The 21,193-nt window shown below is 46.9% G+C and overlaps 1 protein-coding gene across 8 annotated transcripts in view; it reads right to left on the reverse strand.

The window, feature by feature from the left end:
- LOC123500164 (cytohesin-1-like) overlaps positions 1-21,193 on the reverse strand; it is a 226,200-nt gene that overhangs the window by 3,495 nt on the left and 201,512 nt on the right. For 6 of the 8 annotated variants that reach the window (XM_045248867.1, XM_045248869.1, XM_045248863.1 and 3 more), the window contains 3 exons: positions 11,720-11,784; positions 2,791-2,906; positions 542-692 (listed from right to left, as the gene is read on the reverse strand). In XM_045248867.1, the coding sequence (XP_045104802.1) occupies positions 542-692; positions 2,791-2,906; positions 11,720-11,784 (332 nt within the window). Of the gene's footprint in view, positions 1-541; positions 693-2,790; positions 2,907-11,719; positions 11,785-16,922; positions 17,586-18,133; positions 18,234-20,646; positions 20,720-21,193 lie in introns of those variants that run through there. The other 2 variants (XM_045248862.1, XM_045248861.1) reach the window with 2 other exon arrangements.

Below are 21,193 nucleotides of genomic sequence, written 5' to 3' on the forward strand. Positions count from 1 at the left end.
ATATAAAAAGGTTTAATGAGGTTTTGAGCATATATAATTAGTTCAGGTAAATGAATGGTTAAGCTCATAAAAAGACACACAGTTATTGGTGTCATACACATCCATTGTAAATATATTATTAAACTATAATTCTGAACTGTGGTGAGTTTTTTTTTGAGGCTAAAACTGACTCAAATGATTCAAGATGCTGCATAAACTTTAAGAATTATTTCCAGAAGAATGAGTTAAAATGTAAAGTCACAGTTATTTGAATACAATATTTCAAAACTAATACATATTGCTGTAGAGATTCCTAAGGCACAAGTAATATATATTCAATATATCCATATTATAATCATATTTCAGGAAGTATTGATAGGAAATAGTGAAATTTAGATATAAATACTAAATTACGATTATATAACTACTCTACTGCACACTTAAATTTAAAACTTCAGACACCAAATCTCAGACACACACACACACACACACACACACACACACACACACACACACACACACACACACACACACTACAGCACCAAGGCAGTACGTGACGCACCTCAGAGCCTGCACCAGTATCAGGTCAGTGAAGTCGTGGAGGCAGACAAATGCATCGAGGACTGACTGGTTGAAGTCGTTACGCTCCCCGAGGTAGTCCCCGATAGCTGTCTTGTTGAGTCCTTCTCCCTTGTACAGGAACTGAGCAATGTCTGGAATGAAACAATAGTACATTAGACATAAGCAATGGATGAATCTTTTGTTCTATTCACACTGGTGATGAGAAATGACACACCTTCAGCAGCTATCAAGTGAAATTCAATAAAGTTTTTAAGTATGCACAATGTATCATATATAATATTTACCACACACTTCCTTTGATAAAGTATTCTGTTCATCTATTACTACATTTGTAAAACTATTTACGTACATTCTTATCTCCTCCTATCTTATTAGTTAAATTCCTTGCTGTTCAGTTTCATTCATAAATGCGTCATAGTTTGACGTCACATAAACAAACAAGATATCTCGAGTTTATGTAGAGGTACTCACGCTAAACATTTAATTCGCATTCGCTCGGCACAATACGAAATACACTCACTTCAGAATGGAGTCAAACGCTCCTCAAAGTAAGCGGAGACAAGACCTGACGGATCACCACCACCAGTCTATCCATGTCGACTATCAAAATACATAAAATCATCTCATTAACCTGGCGCCGTCAATGTAGTACTTAGCGAAAAAGTTGAACAACTATAAATCTGGGTCATCGTGTCCTCTTCCCCGAACACTCTCACAGATCGTCCTCGCCGCCGCCCGCCAAGGCCTGTTCCCTCCCCTTGCCGCGACCAGATAGCCAAGCCAGGGTGTCGCCTGATCGACGGCTCTTCATCACGTCGGGGCGCACAATCTCGCACTGCTACCACCACCTTGGAAATCGCATTATTCAAACCGACCTTTCATCAGCATTTTCAAAGTACACAGAGGATGGATTCTCGTGGATTTCACATTAATAAAGCAAAATCGTCCTTTAACCCCTTCAGTACCATGACGCATTTCTATATTCATTTTGCTTACTATTTGGTGACTTTATACTGCTTCAAAAACTCATGTGGGGGATTAAAATAGTGAAGACTGTGGCCATAAATCTTCTGACCTCCATAGACCCTTTCTAATGTCAATAAAATGGTCTAATCGTACACAAATCTCAAAGCAAAAATGTGTCCACATATTGTGAAGGGATTAAGACCACAACCATGAAAATAACCTTGAAGACACCAAAAACGTTCATTAGAATGTTGAACGTACCTGATTGAGAGACTATCGCCAGAACAATGAAAATAATTAGAAAAAAAAAAAATTCCTGGCGCTTCTGGATGTTTGAATGTTAAAATATATATGCAAATATCGAATCCACCAACACTGAAGTAGTTATAAAAAAAAAAAAGTGCTAAAACTTTACAAATACCACCAAAGAAACGAGCCGGAAAGCGACCCAAGGCCAGTATTATTAACAAAGCGACAACTTGAAGGCTTAGCGTAGAAAAAAAATATATATCGTGGAGCTCACAAACTCATAGGAAGAGTGCGCTTACTCGATTATCTTTTCTTCGGACGTGATGTTGACAGACTGCCGGACAGGATATTAGCAGCAGTACGAGCATTGCGACACGGGCGGGCCAGTGGTGGTGGACAGCAAGATGACGACATGCTTACCAGAATTCCCGTAAAAGCAACTATCATGTACAAGTCAGAGCAAGGCATGTCCGCTGCTCCATGTGTTCAGAGCATCACGCGACGGACGAGACAGTAATGGGGAGATATGAGGATAAAGAGATACATAGTTATGATGTTTATCTCTATTCACTGCCCCCACAAACGTATCTTGTTTTTTTTTTTTTCATTCACTATGTTTTGTTTTTACTATTGTGCTTTGGTTGTTGAGAAGATTCAGTTCATATCATCTATCAGTTCATTGTATTATTTTTCCTCCTGACAAAGGAATATCTTACGCTTACTCACTTCAAAGAGCGACAAAGCAAAGGTTGATGTCAGTGAGATGGAGACAGTTGAGGTTTTTCGGCCATGTCATGAGAGAGAGAGAGAGAGAGAGAGAGAGAGAGAGAGAGAGAGAGAGAGAGAGAGAGAGAGAGAGAGAGAGAGAGAGAGAGAGAGACTGATTAATTGGTAAAGGTGAAGTTCATGAGAGCTAAGAGGAAGAAAAGAACCTGGAGAAGATAGTAAGGTAAGGTTGGTTGGTTTCCTCCCCATCCTCCTCCTCCTCCTCCTCTTGTTACTCTATGGACTCACCATCTGGAGTGTTCCTCAGGAGGCTGTGGTCAATGAGGTACTCGATCCCCTTCTTAGGATCCATGTTGAACTTTTTCCTCCCGATGCTCATCTGTTTACTCTTCGGGTTGTTCTTACTGCAAGGACACAAGGAAACACCACGTGAATATAGGAACAGTAGAGAGAGAAATGTTAAGATTACACTAATACATTAAAACTACAACCACCATTGTCATTACTGCTACGACTACTGCTACTATTGCTACTGCTACTACTATTACTACTACTACTGCTACTACTACTATTACTACTACTACTACTACTACTACTACTACCGAGAAAAAATAAGTAAAATAAAATCCGGAAAACTCGATGAGAGAGAGAGAGAGAGAGAGAGAGAGAGAGAGAGAGAGAGAGAGAGAGAGAGAGAGAGAGAGAGAGAGAGAGAGAGAGAGAGACTGACTTCCTCGAATATAAACAAAGATTGAGAATGAGTAAAACTAAAACAACCGGACATAATCGTTGTGTGTGTGTGTGTGTGTGTGTGTGTGTGTGTGTGTGTGTGTGTGTGTGTGTGTGTGTGTGTGTGTGTGTGTGTGTGTGTGACATCAAATACTTGTATACATCGCGTTCCAGCACACGTTCCATACATGATTGACTGCCTGGTGGTGGTGGTGGTGGTGGTGGTAATGGAAGTGAAGGTAAGGCATTGCGGTAACAGTGGTGGTAGTGGTGGTGGTGGTGGTGGTATCCTAGTGACAGCAATAACAAGTCTCCACAGCCAGAAGACAAACGTGACTTTTCCGGTATCAGGCCGTGCGCGCACACACACACACACACACACACACACACACACACACACACACACACACACACACACACACACGATAATTTATATGACTGATAGTTTAGCTTTCGTTCTCTCTCTCTCTCTCTCTCTCTCTCTCTCTCTCTCTCTCTCTCTCTCTCTCCGTCAGTAACGCCCCCTAATAGATTAAGGACAAAACTATTAAACAATCCCTTCCCTCAGGACCCTTATGGCACAGAAAATAACAGCACTTATTCATACACACGCAGGAGTGGCTGTTGTGGTTTGTGGACCGCAAGTGGGAAGATAAATATTCACTACACAACTTAACCTCCACTAAGCCACTACTACACTGGTGAGAAGGAAAAAGGTCTAATAATCTAACCTTTACTTCATTCATCGCATCAGTCAAAAAGATTTAAAGATCACAAATTTCTTTTTATTTATTACTAAAGACGAAAAGGCTGATTTATACCCTTACTATACTCACTACTACAATTGCCATACTTTAGAGAACTGTCTAATGTTAACCGAAACACATTAATCCTGAGACACAATTTTACCTTAAGATTTGTGTACGATTAGACCATTTTATTGACATTAGTAAGGGTCTATGGAGATCAGATGATTAATGACAACAGTCTTCACTATTTCAATCCCCCCACATAAGTTTCTGAAGCTGTATAAAATCACCAAATGGTAAGCAAAATGAATATGGAAACGCGTCATGGCACTGAAGAGGTTAAGTAGTTGAGCGGTCACGTGACATCTACTGACTAGCTGATTACAAAGATGGCCATAATAGTAACTCACAATAAACAGAAACTGACGCTGTGGTGTTGAAAGGCTTAACTCCTTCAGTACCGTGACGCGTTTACATATTCATTCAGGTTACTATTTTGTGATTTGATACAGCTTCAGAAACTTTTTGTGGGGGTTTGTAATAGTGAAGACTCGGCCATCAATCTTCTGACCTCCATAGACTCTTCCTAATGCCAATAAAATCGTCAAATCATCCCCAAAACCGAAGGTAGAAATGCGTTCCAGTACTGAAGAGGTTAAAGGCTTCACATAACCTCGAGAAAAGTTGCTAAGAAGAGTCGATACTAAGCTTTTCTTTCAGCTTTCAGAATTACATCCCACTTTCGGCTTTACACCTTCCTCCTTCTTCTCTTTTCCCTCGAGCGCCTTGTGACCTCAGTGTTGTAGCGCAGAAAAAGTTCAACCCTTCTCTCTTAAGTTCAATGTGAATACTGAACTTCATTTGTCATCATCCTAAGGTAAAGATTATAGAAGTGCGTGTTCCCGTTTTCTTTGCCATTAGAAGCCGCTAGCGAACTGTATTTTTTTTTTCTTTATTTTTTATTTCTTATCGTACAGTTTCCTTCAGAGCGGCTTGGATTTTACTGCACCATTTCCTCTCCAATGAGTATGATATCCCGTTTTCTTCCGCGTTTAGCGAGTCCCGTGGTTTGTGATTCAGTCTTCTTCCTCCACTTCTTTTTCTTCGTGTTCTTCTACTTCTGCATTATTATCAGAAAGCGGGTTGATCATTACTGCACCACCACCATCATCATCACCACCACCACCTCCTTCTCCTCCTCCCTACTTCTTTCTCTTATTGACCTCTGTCGCTTGCTACGTCATACCCTACATAATTATTTCTCCTTCCTTTACTCAGGGCAACGATGGAGTGGGCAGTGAGTCTCGGGCAGTGAGGGTGAAGTGAGGCAAGGGAACATGTGAACGGGGTGAACGGCAGACCGCCACGCCAATGCTGACTCACTTCATGGAACGTCTGGCTGTACATTCACTTCACTTCGCCACAGATAGTCTCCCTTAGAGCCGCTCTTCGTTAACTCAAACCCCTCCATTCAAGTAAATAAGGCAAGGCAAGGCAAGGCAAGGCAAGGCATGGCAAGGCAAGGCAAGGCGAGTAAAGTCAGCGCATGTCACTCTTTTCTGAGGGTTTTTAAGAAGGCAGGATGTGGTGGTGGTGGTGGTGGTGCTGACGTGTGTCTTGTCATCATTTCTTTTTAAATACGGTGACTTAACTAACTTTTCTTATCTATCTATTTTATTTTATTTTTTTGTAATTCCATTGTACAGATCATTAACTTTTCTCTCTTACTCTCCCTTTTCTTGTCAAAACACTATATATACCTATTTTAATTTTTCATTTTTTTTTTTAAATCCAAATAATAAAGATTTTATTTATTTATTTTTGTCTTCTTTTTACATCCATTCATACCAAATCTTTTCCTACTTTCAATTCCCAATACATCTTTATTCCTATTTTTCCTTGATTTTCTAACATCAAAAAATCATATCCTTGTTTGTCATGTCCTAATTTTTGGCCTTGTTTCGCTTTTGTTTCCTTTCGTCTTTCCATTCTCTTATTTTCTCGACACTTACAAGTAATTTAGCTCTTGTTTCCTTTAGTCTTTCCAATCTATTGTTTTTTTTTTTTTTTTGGACACTTACAAGTAACTCCGCTTTCCTGATTTTCTTTTCCTTTTTAAATAATGACACACTTACAAGAAACGTCAGTAAAAAACAAGAGGCCATTCTTTTCCTAATATTTCCTAATGCTTCTCTGAATAAAAGTAATACGTCACTTTTTCTAATATTTCCTAATGCTTCTCTAAGTAAAAACACCGTCAATTTTTTTCCTAATATTTCCTAGTGCTTCTCTAAGTAAAAACAATGTCAATTCTTTTCCTAATATTTCCTAAAGCTTCCCTTTTCCTATTGCTTTCAGTCCATAATGAAAGAGAACGGATTTTTTTTATGTGAAGAAATCAAGAAAAAAAAAAACTACAAAGGCAAAAGAAAAGATAAAAGAAAAAGCGTGCAATGGGTGTGCTGAGAGGCGGAGGCAAAGATGCGGTGAGGGGAGCCCGCATCCCGAAGACCCTCCATCTCATCTCCTCTATCATCACCATCACCGCCATCACCACCATCACCATCACCATCACCATCACCATCACCATGTCAACGTCACCCGATTCCTGCAGCTCATCCTGAACGATTTGTACAAAACACAGATAAACACACACACACACACACACACACACAAGCGATTCTATCTACTCCAATATCCAAATCACCACCTATCCAACACCGCCGACACTCACAAACCAACCAACCAACAAACAAACACACACACGACAGTATTACACCGGGATGAGGAAGTCACAGAAAATGGCTTATATCTGAAGGATTCTTTTTAAGACGTCTAGTGTAAGGCGAGGCTGGTGTGACGGATGGCCTCGTCTCCCTGCCTGCCTCCCTGCCTGCCTGCCTGTCTGTCTGTTTGCCTCCCTCCTTCCATCCCGCGGCCGCGTCACCGTCAGGTATCAGAAGTAACGGGAAAGACGCGCAGGCAAGAACTGTGACTAGCGGAGTGACCCCCAGGTGATCCATGTCATTCTTCTCATTCCTTCATCTCAGTCTCATCCTCTTCTCTTCTTCCTTTACTTCTCTTCCTCTCCCTATTCCCTGTACCTTTTCCTTCATATACACATCCCCCATCCTCTTCATTTGCTTGTCTTACTGTCTTCCCTTCTTTTCCTTTTCTTCCTATGCTAGTTTTCTAACCTTACCATTCCCTATCTTCTCACATCACCCTGTTCCTTCCTACACCTTATTCTTCTCCTGTTCTCTGCTTTCCGTCTCGAGTCAAGGGAGACGAGCGAAGTGTGTCAGGTAAGGAGCACAAGGACACCACAGGAGTTAAGTGTTGGACTGTATGGTAAAAAGTCTGCTATCTGGTTTTTTATATTTAAGTGTATGTTATTAATTAGTGGGATTATGATGTCTCGTGTGTGTGTGTGTGTGTGTGTGTGTGTGTGTGTGTGTGTGTGTGTGTGTGTGTGTGTGTGTGTGTGTGTGTGTGTGTGTGTGTGTCGCGAGGGTCAGTTTCTATGTCGGTCAATGAATGGCTCTCAGAGGAGTAAAGTGCTGGTGCCTGGTAACGAGGACGCTGCAGGTTTGTATTACTGTATTACTGTTATAATATTGCAGAGTTTCAAGGCAAAATCACGGTTCAGGTCCACTTGTCTCATAACAGACGAGCAGCGGACTCCCACCCTTCCTCCCTTCCTCTCCCTGCCTGCCACCTCTCTCACTCTAATAGTTTCCCACACTCCCAGCTCGGCCACTCAACGCCCCGCCAGTACCCAGCCCACCCCGACACCGCCAACCAGCGTCACACAACAACCAAATACCACTTCAGCTTAACAGCAATGCCCGTCACGCCCCGCACACCGCCACCACCGCCCACTCCCCGCTCGGCAACACAAGGCAGGCAGCGGTGGTTGGCACTGGCACTCCGCGTCGCCAGGGCGTCGCGTTGCCCCCTGGCACTCATCCCAGGCTGGCTGACACTCGCCTTGACTGACTGACTAATTGTCTGATATTCTTTAATGGCAACGTGGCGCTGACGGTGACTGGATGTGGTATTTATATAACGGCTTACTCAAGGATCAGGTAGAAGATACGCTATTTGTCGCGATGGAGAATTCTTTAAAGACAGTAACAGTGATTGAAGCGGCAATGAGGTGCTGAAGGGCGTGAGTCGTATTCACTTAACCTCTTAGTCAAGGATCTGTTGTAAAACGCGTAAATTGCCAGGAAGGTGAGTTTAAATGCAGTTTTCACTCTTTCCGGCGAAGGTTACGATGTGAGGCAAGGAAGGAAGAAAGGAAGGAAGGAAGGAAGGAAGGAAGGAAGGAAGGAAGGAGGCGGAGGGCTGGAGAACAAGAGATCATTTACGTGCAGCTTGGGAGATACAATGAAGGGAAAGAGGGTGTGTTTGCACCGGCCCCTGCCTGGCCTGATCAGTGCGCGCCTGTTCTGTTATACCTCGCTGCAGCACGGAGGGGAAGAGCATCCGGTGTGTGTTTCACTGTTTGATCTGCTGCAGTCTCTGACGAGACAGTCAGACGTTACCCTACGGAACGAGCTCAGAGCTCATTATTTCCGATCTTCGGATAGGCCTGAGACCAGGCACACACCACACACCGGGACAACAAGGTCACAACTCCTCGATTTACATCCCGTACCTACTCACTGCTAGGTGAACAGGGGCTACACGTGAAAGGAGACACACCCAAATATCTCCACCCGGCCGGAGAATCGAACCCCGGTCCTCCGGCTTGTGAAGCCAGCGCTCTAACCACTGAGCTACCGGGTGTGTGTGTGTGTGTGTGTGTGTGTGTGTGTGTGTGTGTGTGTGTGTGTGTGTGTGTGTGTGTGTGTGTGTGTGTGTGTGTGTGTGTCCTCTGTCGAATGACCCAGCTGTCGTCCTACACTGGCCACTATTCCTCAGCACGAAACAAAATAACAAGGTCGGAGGAGACGGAGGCGGAGGCGAAGGCGGAAGAGGAAGAGGAGGAGGAGGTGTGGGATGGCCAACCTTGTATTTTTCTCTTACACTTGGCTAACCTAATACTTTCCTCCTACACTTGTTCTCTCCATATAGTACCCAGGGCAGCAGGAACGGGGACACTCGAGAGGCACTCACCCCTCACCCCTCTCCCCTCACCTATTACCTCCTGCCACTTCAACGAGGCACGACCTAACATGGGACGAGGCGGTGATTGTGTGGGGGCGGGGGGTGGTGAGAGGAGATGGCGGTGTTAGTGTAGGGATTGGGGACATGGTAAGCTGGCGGCAACTATACACAGCCCTTCCCTAGCCGTCCTTCTCCTTCCCTCTCACACCTCCGCTATCATTCCCGGCCCTCCCGTCTTCCCCCTAATCTTTCTAATCACATCCCCTCCCTCCTCTATCATTCCACCTGTACACTCCACACCTCCCTCCCATACCTTTCATTTTCTCCCTTCCTCCCTTACCCTCAAATATCGCAGAGCTTTTCAATGACTCGTGAAAGACAAGGCAAATAACTGTGAATACCAATGACAGTAGTAGTAGTAGTAGTAGTGGTAGATGTAGAAGTAGAAGTAGAAAAGAAGTAGTAGTAATAGTATTGGTAATAATAGTAGTAATAGAACTAAAGTACAAAGAGAAAGAAAGAGAAGGATAAAAAGAAAGAGAAAGAGAAGGGGAAGGAGAAAAAGAAGGAGGTTAAGGCTGTGGCTTAGGATAGGCCTACTGTTATCGAGCAAAAAAGTGAACGGGAAAACTACTAAGTTCTACTCCCCCTCCTCTCCCTCTTCTCCTCCTCCTCCTCCTCTTCCCTTCCTCCCTTGGCGTTGGGTGCACGGGAACTCACTCACAAGAGGACAAGAAGGGAAGAGCGATAAAAAAAAAAGAGAAGAGAGGAGAGGTGGAGAAGGAAAGAGTGAAAAAGAAGAGACGACAAAGGAAGAGTATACAGGAAAGCGGTGTAACAAATGATAATTAATAGAGGACGAAGAAGAGATGAAACAGTAGATAAGGATAAATAGAGCAACGGACAATGGCGCGAAGGAAGAGGAATGAGGTAAAAGAAGACAGTATAACCAAATATCATGTAAAGAGAATAAGAGAATACGAGATAAGGATGAGGCAAGAATGTGGAGATAATAAGGTGGTGATGAAAACACGGAAAAAAAAAACAACTAAACAAATGAAGACGACGAGGAGGAGGAGGAGGAGGAGGAGGAAGGCATGTTGGAATGTTCCTCCCTCTAGTTCTGACTACTGTAAGGAGGGGCAGGGAGAGGAAGAGGGGGGAAGAGGAGGAGGAGGTACAGTGGAGGGGGAGAGGAAGAGAGACATGAGGGGAAGGAGGAAGAGTGGGAGGGAGGGGGGAATTTCCCGGTATGTCGTAAGGTTCAGGTTTATGAGGGCAGACTAAGGTGGATAAGCTTTATAAGACACTGACACCACCACCACCACCACCGCCACAACTACTACTACTACTACTACTACTACTACTACTACCACCACCACCACCACCGTCATGAAAGTAAGCAACGAGACACTAAATTCTCAACTAAATAACTAAATAACTCTCTCTCTCTCTCTCTCTCTCTCTCTCTCTCTCTCTCTCTCTCATCTGATACTTTCGACAGATTAAGTTAATGGCTCCTCTAATACATGTCACCTCTCATCTCCTCTCCACCTCGTCTATCTCTCCTCTTAACACGCTCGTCAGTTACTCCATAACAACATAATTTGCTTTTAGTGGCAGTGGGATCAAACAGTCTCTTAACCACGTAAGAATCTAATACGGCTTCTAATCCTTTATAAAACCATCTCCTCTTCCTATTTCTACAGTGTAAGGGGGAGATATAAGTCTACAAGTGTCTCTGGATAGTGTGACATAGACGCAGAGGACAAAGAAACAGAAGCTTAATTCTCGTATTTTAAAACACTTCGCTATCTCACCACTACGATTTTCAAAGAGAATGAAGTGAAGAGCCAGGTTAACACGAGTGCTTCTCCAGTTGAAAGCAATGTAGAAATCTCGTTAATCTGTCGCTAGAATTAGTGAAACACCCTTAACTCCCTTCAATACACAGACACATTTTTACCCTGAGCTTTGAGTACGATTAAACCATTTTTATTTACATTACGAGGAGTCTAGAGAGATCAGAAGATTAATGGCCACAGTCTTCACTATTTTAATACCCGACATGAGTTTTTGAAGCTGTATAAAATCACCAAATAACAAGCAGAATGAATATGAAAACGCGTCATAGTACGGAAGGGGTCTCATAATGCTGTCCAAAGTGGCAGTGTGTATCATTTGCGTGCCGAGTGTCGCCCCACCACCAGTGTTTCTGTTTTGTGTTGGTGTCAGCGGTGCGCGAGTGTTGTGGCTTTCGTCATGGTGGTGGTGGTGGTGGTGGTCTGTGGAGGTATGTGAGTGCTGGAGGGAGAGGGAGGGAGAGAGAGGGAGAGTTAGAGGAAGAGATGGAGGGAGAGGGCAAGTATACTAGTATGCTATGGACGTTATGTTGAGGAAGAAATGATGAGAGAGAGAGAGAGAGAGAGAGAGAGAGAGAGAGAGAGAGAGAGAGAGAGAGAGAGAGAGAGAGAGAGAGAGAGAGAGAGACGAGAGAGAGACGAGAGGTAGAGGGAGTGGAAGAAGTGAAGTGAAGTGAAGTGAATGTAGGAAAAGAGAGGATGGAGTGGAGTGAAGGTGGAATGAGTGAGGGTGGAGTGAAGTGGAGGTAAGGAGGGACTCACCTGTCTTCCCCCGTGTCCAGCGCCTCCATCTCCGCGGTGACCTCCGCCATCTCATCTTTGAGCGTCTGAAAGCAAGAAAAAAAAACAAGGTTAATCATCACACATCACAATAAACATCAATACAACACTATAACACATTCCTCTTCCCCCTCTCCCTCTCCCTCTCCCCCTCTCTCTCTCTCTCTATCTCTCTCTCACACACACATACAAATAAAGTCAGAAGGAGGGGGAGGAGCAGAATTCAGGAGTCGCCGGAGGAAAGGGGATGGGAAGAGAGGGCGGGGTGAATATTGAGCACTGACGCACCTCTGCAGCCTCCCCCAGCTGTGACGGCAGGTGTGAGTGAGGTGGACGGGATGGAGGAACAGCAGCAGGAGCAGGAGAGAGATGGAGGAAAGAGAAAGGTGTTAAGAGGCGGCTGGGAAGGAGGAGGAGGAGGAGGAGGAGGAGGAGGAGGAGAGAAACAAGAAGGAAGGGGGAAAGGAGGAGAGGCGACGGAGCTAATGAGGTAAGTAAAGCAAATACTGAAGCTGTTTACTTGACAAATCACAACCTTAGCCACCACCACCACCACCACCACCACCACCACCACCACCCTCTACAGTAAGCACGCAGCCACAGTGTTTATTTACCACCACAGCGCTGGACCGACGGGAAATTCTCTTAAGAGGGGGAAGAAATGTCAATGACGGCGCGCCCTCACTTTAAGGGGGAGGCGGGAAAGGGAAATGGAGGCCACAGAAAGGGGAATGGAGGTGGGAATTTTGATGGGAAGAGACGGGGAGAAAGGGGAAGAGGTATTAGGAAGGAAAGGTATGAGGTTGAAAGAGAAACAGGTGTAAGAGGGAAAGAGGATAAAATTAGCACAAGGAAAGGGATGTGGAGGTGAGAATGTTGATGGGAAGCGAGGGAGTTATGAAGGAAAGATGGGGAGAGGAGATAGGAGAGAGAGAGAGAGAGAGAGAGAGAGAGAGAGAGAGAGAGAGAGAGAGAGAGAGAGAGAGAGAGAGAGAGAGAGAGAGAGAGAGAGAGAGAGAGAGAGAGAGAGAGAGAGAGAGAGAGAGAGTAAAGACGTGTTAATGCAAGGAAAGGAGAAGGATGAATGTTGATGAGGAAAAAAAAGAGGAAAAGAGGGACTGCAGAGGAATAGATTTAGATGTATAGGAGAAACAGGTGAACGAGGGAGGAAAGATGTGTGTGTGGGAGGGGGAGGAGAAGAAGATAGGTGGAGAAAAGAGGAAATTAAGTATAGGAAAGGAGTGTTATTGGAAGGAAATGTTGATGGGGGAAGATGTGGGAGGAGGGTGGAGGAAGTTAGGTGAACGAGGGATGGCGAAGTAGCGGGTTGGGAGGTGGTACGAGGGTAAAGGTGTGCTACTAAACCCTCATTGACAGACCGGGAAGCCACGTAGCACTGCCGTGAGAGGAAGACAGCACTTTGCGAAACACTCCAAAGGTCAAACGTGGCCGATTAGTACTAGACACAGCAGAGGGTCGCTATTCTTTAATCCCCTTCTTTCCTGCCCTCCCGTTCCCCTCCTGCCGTCACGATCCAACCCGCGGCGAGGAACACAACCACTCACGCCTCCACCAGTAGCACAAGTAGTAGTAGTAGTAGTAGTAGTAATAGTTGTCAGTAATATTGGTGGTACTGACTTCGATGGTATGTTTTCTTTTTTTTCTTTCCTTGTCTTATTTTTCATGGCGTGTGAACCTTTACCTGGCGCTACCTGGCTCACCCAAACACTCCTCACCACCTGATCCAGTCCTTACCTGCACATACCACCACCACCACCACCACTACTCATCACATCACATAGAAACACCCGCACCATCACTACCACCCGCAACACCCCCACCACCACCACCACCACCACCACCACTACCACCAACACTATACCCCACCACGTAGAAAACCGCTGTCATTCTGGACGTGGTCTTCATGCTGACTGGAGGCATGGAGGTGTTGGGAGGTGTGTGGGGGGTGAGCCTGTTATCACGCCGATGTTATCACTCCGCCTACACCTGCTGCTTTATCGCCTGTACACTCATCCCTTCATCTATCTCCCCATATCAGCCATCCCGAGTCTTCATAAACAAACAAGGCTCTCTCTCCAGCCCTACATGACGCCTCGTAGGGAACCATGCCTCCTCATGTTACCTGAGCGCGGGGCCTCGGTGCAAGATTTACCTGTTTCACCGCTGTACTGGGGATTTCCTCCGCTTCGTTTTGTTTTTTATTATCCTCAAGAGAACTAACACTTAAGATTCCCCGGACACTTCTATACTCTCGTGTGTGTGTGTGTGTGTGTGTGTGTGTGTGTGTGTGTGTGTGTGTGTGTGTGTGTGTGTGTGTGTGTGTGTGTGTGTGTGTGTGTGTGTTCAGTGACGTGTGGTGTCCGGGAGGGTGTAATGGTGAGAGCGGTGTGCTGTAGAGTGTTGTGTGTTATCAGGACCGCCGGATTAGTTACGTCAGTGGCGTGAGGCGGGAACACAGCGAGCAGCGAACACAAAACAGGAATGGCATTCAAGTTTACGATCATCAGCGTGACGTCAACAGGAAAGCCATGTTTACTACTGAGGAAAGCCAATACACACACACACACACACACACACACACACACACACACACACACACACACACACTAGCCAAAGGTACCCCTCCATCTTTCGGGCAACAGTTAGGGTCAATCTTCCTTGTTATTAAAAGGACACAATAGAAGAAACATCAGATTACATAAGTGGGCGTGTGAGTCGCCGTGGCCACATATCGCCCGCCGCGCCCTCAGCCTGCGGCGCCCGGCAGGACATTTCCACCGCACGTTCAGCCGCACTTCCGGGGGACGCTGGCAGCCTTCAATGGACGTGGGGCAGCGCAACCCTCAAACACAGAGACTTTCCTGCCACTGCCTCCCCCTCCCCCGCCACCGCACATTGCCGCCCAGCGCTCCGGCACGTATCTTATCGGCGTGGCGGTGCGGGATGGCCATGGTGACGTCACGGTGACGTGCTGGTGAAGGGTACTCGTCCCCGCCTCACTCCAACATGATTTAGAGGATGTGTGTGTGTGTGTGTGTGTGTGTGTGTGTGTGTGTGTGTGTGTGTGTGTGTGTGTGTGTGTGTGTAATTCAGCACCATAGTCATCACGTGCTTGAACTCCTGAAGGGCAGCGTATCTTCCCATGACAGCGCAGCACCTCGTACACGGTCAGCTGTATGGACCGTCACATGCAATACCCCATCGTCCTCTTCCTCAAGGCGGACACTAACTGCTTGCTAATCAACGGAACCTTTTTACACTCGGGCAAGCGCGAACCTCAACCTGCTATGTGACAGACGAGGTGTGTGTGTGTGTGTGTGTGTGTGGAGAATGGAAAGCCCCAACCAAAGCAGTACTTCACGAGCCACCATCATCCCTGCGACGTGAAAGTAACATTAGAAGAGAGGATCTACTTCAAGAAGCTGCAGGGAGTCTGTGGCTCCGCTAGACTCAGGAGAAAAGAGAAGAGGGAGCAATGACGGAGAGTGCAGAGGAGGAGAGGAGAAAGATAGAGAGAGATTGAGAGGGAAGGGGAGAAGAAAGGAGCGGAGGGGGAGGGAGGGGGTATGCAAAAGTGGGATCGAAAGGTCAGCTCCTCGAAGCACGCGCCGAAGCCTCACTTGAAAGTTCCGGAAGCACAATCTCTGCAGGGCTTTTCTTGCGAGCTGAGCGGCGGGTGTCAGCGGCAGCAGCTCTGGGTCGCCTCCCCCTCACCCCAACGCCCCCAACCTGCCGTCTGCTTCATGGGGGTAGTAGGCAAGGGTAGGAGGGAAGAAGGTTAGAAAGAGGAGTGGGGGAAAGAGAGAGAAGCGTCGTGTTGCATGCCGATGTAAGCAGAAAGGGAGAGGCAGGCAGTAAGGGAAATACCTGCCAATGTCTCTCTCTCTCTCTCTCTCTCTCTCTCTCTCTCTCTCTCTCTGACCAGTCCTGTCCCTGGTACATACACACAGTAACATGACTCGTGGCCTGGCATCGCATTACAGTCCTCAAACAGGCGTGCTGTGTACTATTGGACTATTGCACACGAGGGTAACCAGATCACACAAACACACACAGGTAACGCTACAAATACAGGTACAAGGGCAGGGATAACTCGTCCTGCCTCCCCCATCACCGCCCACCCTCCACTACCACACCCAAATATCCACTTCTACACCCCGTTCTCCCCCACCACTTACTCCACAACACCCGACCACACTCCACCCCGTCCCTCCAATACAACAATGCCGACAGAAACACACAGGTAAGGACAGGTGGGCGCGGAAACAGTCTTCCTAACTAACATATTTCATCTTCCGTCAGTTGTGGGGACAAACTTTCACTGACGAATCCATTAGAAGTCTCAAGGTATTCCAGTTCTTCGTTGTTTTTTTATTTTATTTTTGTTCCTCCTAATAAAGTTGCTATGAGAGAGAGAGAGAGAGAGAGAGAGAGAGAGAGAGAGAGAGAGAGAGAGAGAGAGAGAGAGAGAGAGAGAGAGAGAGAGAGAGAGAGAGAGAGAGAGAGAGAGAGAGAGAGAGAGAGAGAGAGAGAGAGAGAGAGAGAGTAAAAGAGGAAGGCATCAGGTGAGGTATTATGGGGGATAGGTATAGAGACGTGACCTTGGGAGCCGCGAGAAAACAAACAATCACACACACACACAGAGAGAGAGAGAGAGAGAGAGAGAGAGAGAGAGAGAGAGAGAGAGAGAGAGAGAGAGAGAGAGAGAGAGAGAGAGAGAGAGAGAGAGCCTACATCATTCCGTCTCTCTTCTCCCTCTCAGCCGTGCATAATGGCATACAATCATACACTCAGCGTGCGGCGTGGCGGAGGCTGCGGCAGCTCTCCCTGCACTTCCACGGCCGGTAATTACACGCACTAATCACCCACCGTCGCCGCGCCGAGACTCGGTAAACATGCTCGTTACCCACAGACGAATGCCGCTAAGTGTGCCGGCACGTCCAACCAAACAGTCCCAACAGAGATTGAGCACAACGGTCGGTACGCCGGCGAGGTTGTGACCCCAACCCACTCCATTGCTCCCCTACCTACGCATCCCAAACCCCATCCATCAAACCGTGACGCCAAAGAGCATCAAAGAAAATGCTCGCTGGTTTGATTTTCCGCCTCTTCCTCACCCTTCCCTTAAAGCGGTGCTGACTTTTTTCCCTTTTGGTTCCAGTACCTGCAGGCTGCTGGAGCTGGTGCTGCTGCAGGTGACGTGGTGCAGGGGCAGGGAAGGCTGCAGGCCCAGGTGCTCCCCTTTGTACAGGTGGTCGGGGGAATGGTCGAAGGCGAGGCCATGGTGGTCGTCAGGGATGTGCTCGTGTATGCCCAGCTGCAAGCGGCTCTCATGGTGCCATGAGTGGGACAAAGGGCGCGACCGTCTGGCTTCCAGGCACGTCCATGCGCGCCACCATCCACACTCACACCAGTTGAGGGCGTCCTCCTCGCCCTTCTCGTCCTCTGCTGCCCACGTGCATGTGACACACTGCACCGCCCGCCACGCCCATGCGCGGTACATGGTGGCTCCTCTGCCTGCCCACCATGCCCCCTCGCTGGCGGGGCTCTACGACACCACTAGATCTGCGAGTGACGAACCCTCGCCTCCTGAGTCTGACACTGGCCAAGGAGCACTGTTAGTCTCCGCGTCACGACCCTCTCAGGTGCCACGCTCCCTCCCCGCCTCAAGACTAGACTCCAGGCGAAGGAGACACCACAGCACGTTCAAAGTTATAAAACGGCTTCCAGATATTCTTTTCTCACACTCGCCGGGAACAACACGAGGTCACTTTATATCTATATTTCTTTTTTGTTTTGTTTTTCCTTTGCCAGCTTTTCGTAAGGCCTGCAAAAAAGAAAGTTTTTGTAAAGCCTACAAAAAAGAAACTTTTTTCCACGTATCCTATCCGTCAGTGTTTTCCGCCTCAAAACACACAAACACATACACTCACTTTCCTCGCACTTCCTCCGCAACACAAACACAAAGTCTTCGGCGTTGCGGAGTCTGTCTTCCCGAGCGAACCACAACAAAACACTGCGGTTCAGAGAGCACAGTGTTAAAACTCCTGACGCAGCGCTGAGGAAACCATTACTGCGGTCCGACACAGCTCCACCACACTCGTCTACACTCCAAACCCTCGTCACGTCACTCCAACAACACCTTTTACAACCCGACACATGAACTAGCTACCCTGTACACCCTGATCTTCCCTCCTCACCCCACTGCTACACCCCGGTGCACTGACACACTCTGACACCACCACCACCACCACCAGGCACACTTCATCTACGTAGCAAGCACCTCTTTATAAGTCGCTATTCAAGCATCCTTCCCTGCATTAGCATCACGCCACCACTGACACCACGCCGACAACCACTCCAGACACCACTTACAAACAAGCCACCTCCTCGACACCACTTTTCACTCCAGCAACACCCCGAGCGACTGCTACACCGGTATATACACAAGGCTTTCTCACCACACACTGCCCAGGGACACCATAACGTTTCCTTAGCCCTTGTCACTCTGCTTACGTCAACAGGATGCTAGGCGGAGTGTGTATGTGTGTGTTATTCGTGGAGGTGATAACTAAGAGTCCTACTAAACTCCCTTCGCCTCCTTCCTTCCTTCCGTCCTACTCTGACAGCGAGAAAAAGGACCGAAGAAGAAGAAGAAGAAGAAGAAGAAGAAGAAGAAGAAGAAGAAGAAGAAGAAGAAGAACAAGAAGAACGAGTACAAGAACAACAATAACAAGAACAAGAGGAGAAAGAAGAAAAGGAAAAGAAGAAGAAGAAGAAGAAGAAGAAGAAGAAGAAGAAGAAGAAGAAGAAGAACAAAAACAAGAACAAGAACAAGAACAAGAAGAACGAGAACAAGAACAACAATAACAAGAACAAGAGGAGCAAGAAGAAGAAGAAGAAGAAGAAGAAGAAGAAGAAGAAGAAGAAGAAGAAGAAGAAGCAGCAGCCTACGACAAAGACCAGGAGAAGCACAACCAGAAAGGAGAAAGCAAGTAGGATAAGATTACGGAGTGACAATAGTGACACATTACAAGTTACAAAGTTATCATCGGTTAAGGCGTAGCACGTCCATCCACTGTGGGAAGCGCTGGGGCCACCTTCTGCACGGCCAGCCAAGTGTCGTAATTCAGGAAACTATGCCGCCCTTCCTACATGCCTCGCAACAAGCTGGTCCTGCCCTAATCGTGTTGAAATCCTGCACTCCAAATTTCTCTCTCTCTCTCTCTCTCTGATCGTCTTGCTCTAGGAATCTTTCAGCGACGCATTCAAATCCTTTTCTCTTTAATTTAATTCTGAACTTTTCTTTCTCCTATTCACAAATGTCGAATGCAATGCTACTACTTCATTACTACGATAAGGTCTGTTTCTAGTTTAGTTTTCTTCCTTCTTTTCTCATACCCAAGTATTTCACCACTATTCCCATGCCGTTTCTTGAATATCATTCTTTCCATTCCTTGCTTCCTTTCTCAAACGTTCAGAGCCTCAGACCATTTCACCATGATCAGATATTATCACTCATTCCTTCCTTCCTTTCCTTCCCTCCTCTAACTTCTCCCAAAACACAGGAAACATATCTTTTTAATACTTTACTTCCTTCCTTTAACCCCAAACACTGGAAACCCTTCGCTTGCTAACTTCCTTTCCTTCCATCCTCTAAATCACAAATACTGGAAATCTTTCGTCACCACCACCACCACCACTAGTTAGCTTCCGCCTTCACATCCTTGCTCGACAAACATCCGCGTATAATTTCTCCTTTTGTAACAACACCATGAATTCTCCACGTCATGCTTGTTTTGTGGGGCTTGGGCAGAATCAAAAGCAGCAGGAGCAAGGTCATGGAGAGGCTAATGCTGTGAGTGCAGGTCCCGGTCACCCCACGGAAAAGGACGCGTCTTTCACAGGGTGTTCACAGGCAGTGTCGTACGTGCTGGGAGTCGAGGGGCATCCGGGGTAACGTTTCATTTCCTTGGATTAGTTGGTGACATTCAAGACTTGTAGTGGTGCTGTGCTAGGCTTGTGTGTGTGTGTGTGTGTGTGTGTGTGTGTGTGTGTGTGTGTGTGTGTGTGTGTGTGTGTGGACTGTCTAAGAGGTCTTTCTATTAGTCTATGCTCTCTTGGCTTAATGGGGCAATGTTAAAATGTGTGTGTGTGTGTGTTGCACCATAATAGAGCCATCACCACGTCTGACTGTCTCGTGTTCACGCTCAGCATGGCCACACAGCGACAGAGCGCCTTCCACTAATCCGCCATGACTCATTCACGTCCACTTCCATTATCAAGCCTCGGGCCGCTGCGAGCCACTTCCGGTGCGAGAGGGCAAATTATCCTCAATCCAGTGGCAAGAACCTAGCGGGGCGGCGGTGGCAGTAAACGGGGCGAAGTTAGCGGCACCCTGGCGGCCTGACCTGAGACACTGCACGGGGCACTCACTGACTCACTCACTGACTCATTTACATCGTGGCTTCATATTTGTTCAAGGGGCGGTCTTGTTCGCGACCCCGCCTTGTCACTTAAAAGGAGTGGACAGTTACAGTGCAAACAAAGGGCATGAATGTGAAGATTAGTTCATAACAGGAAAGAATAGTCTCTTCGAGTGCATCGCTTCACTTCCTCTGCACCACAGTTGTACCTCACATATCACTCATCACCGAACCATGCTTCGATACACACAGCAGGATATTCTGCTATGGTGCTTGTGCTTCGTCGTGACACCACACACGCAGACTGCCACAGTGCCTCAGTGCTGCACCACCGCCACAAAACGCACATCTGCCGCCAGGTGCCCCCGAGGCTCCGTTAAGACGCACACTATCATGACCTCTCGCCTCGCCTTATCTCGGATCCACTGACAGACGGGACTTTAGTAGAGGCGTTTCGCTCACCAAGTGTGTATTGCACCTCCTACTGCGGCCACGGATCAGCTGATACTGACGACTGGCAGCGCAGACAGGCCGCAACACACACACACACACACACACACACACACACACACACACACACACACACACACACACATCGCAACACCATCAGTATTTACGAATATAAACAAACGCAAACCAATATTTCAAGGGCATAATAATAAAACAGACAAGCGAAAAAGAAGAGAAAACATCACTTAAATATTTAGAAAAGAATGAAAGCCGCAGAAAATTTGAAGGTGGCTACCCGCGCCGCGCCGCCAAGACCTTGCTGCGTCACACATGACACACATCCGGCGCAGCCAATCCCGAGGCGGCACCAGCATGCCATCTCGCCGCTCACCAATCACTGGAAAACGCATGACGTCACCGAACCGTCACAACAACTTGCTTTAACCAGATTCACGACTACTGATGTGTGTGTGTGTGAGAGAGAGAGAGAGAGAGAGAGAGAGAGAGAGAGAGAGAGAGAGACTAGCGACACGTGATAAGACCTGCACAGTGACAGGAG

This window comes from Portunus trituberculatus, chromosome 50 (assembly GCF_017591435.1).
Source record: "Portunus trituberculatus isolate SZX2019 chromosome 50, ASM1759143v1, whole genome shotgun sequence".
NCBI lineage: Eukaryota > Metazoa > Arthropoda > Malacostraca > Decapoda > Portunidae > Portunus > Portunus trituberculatus.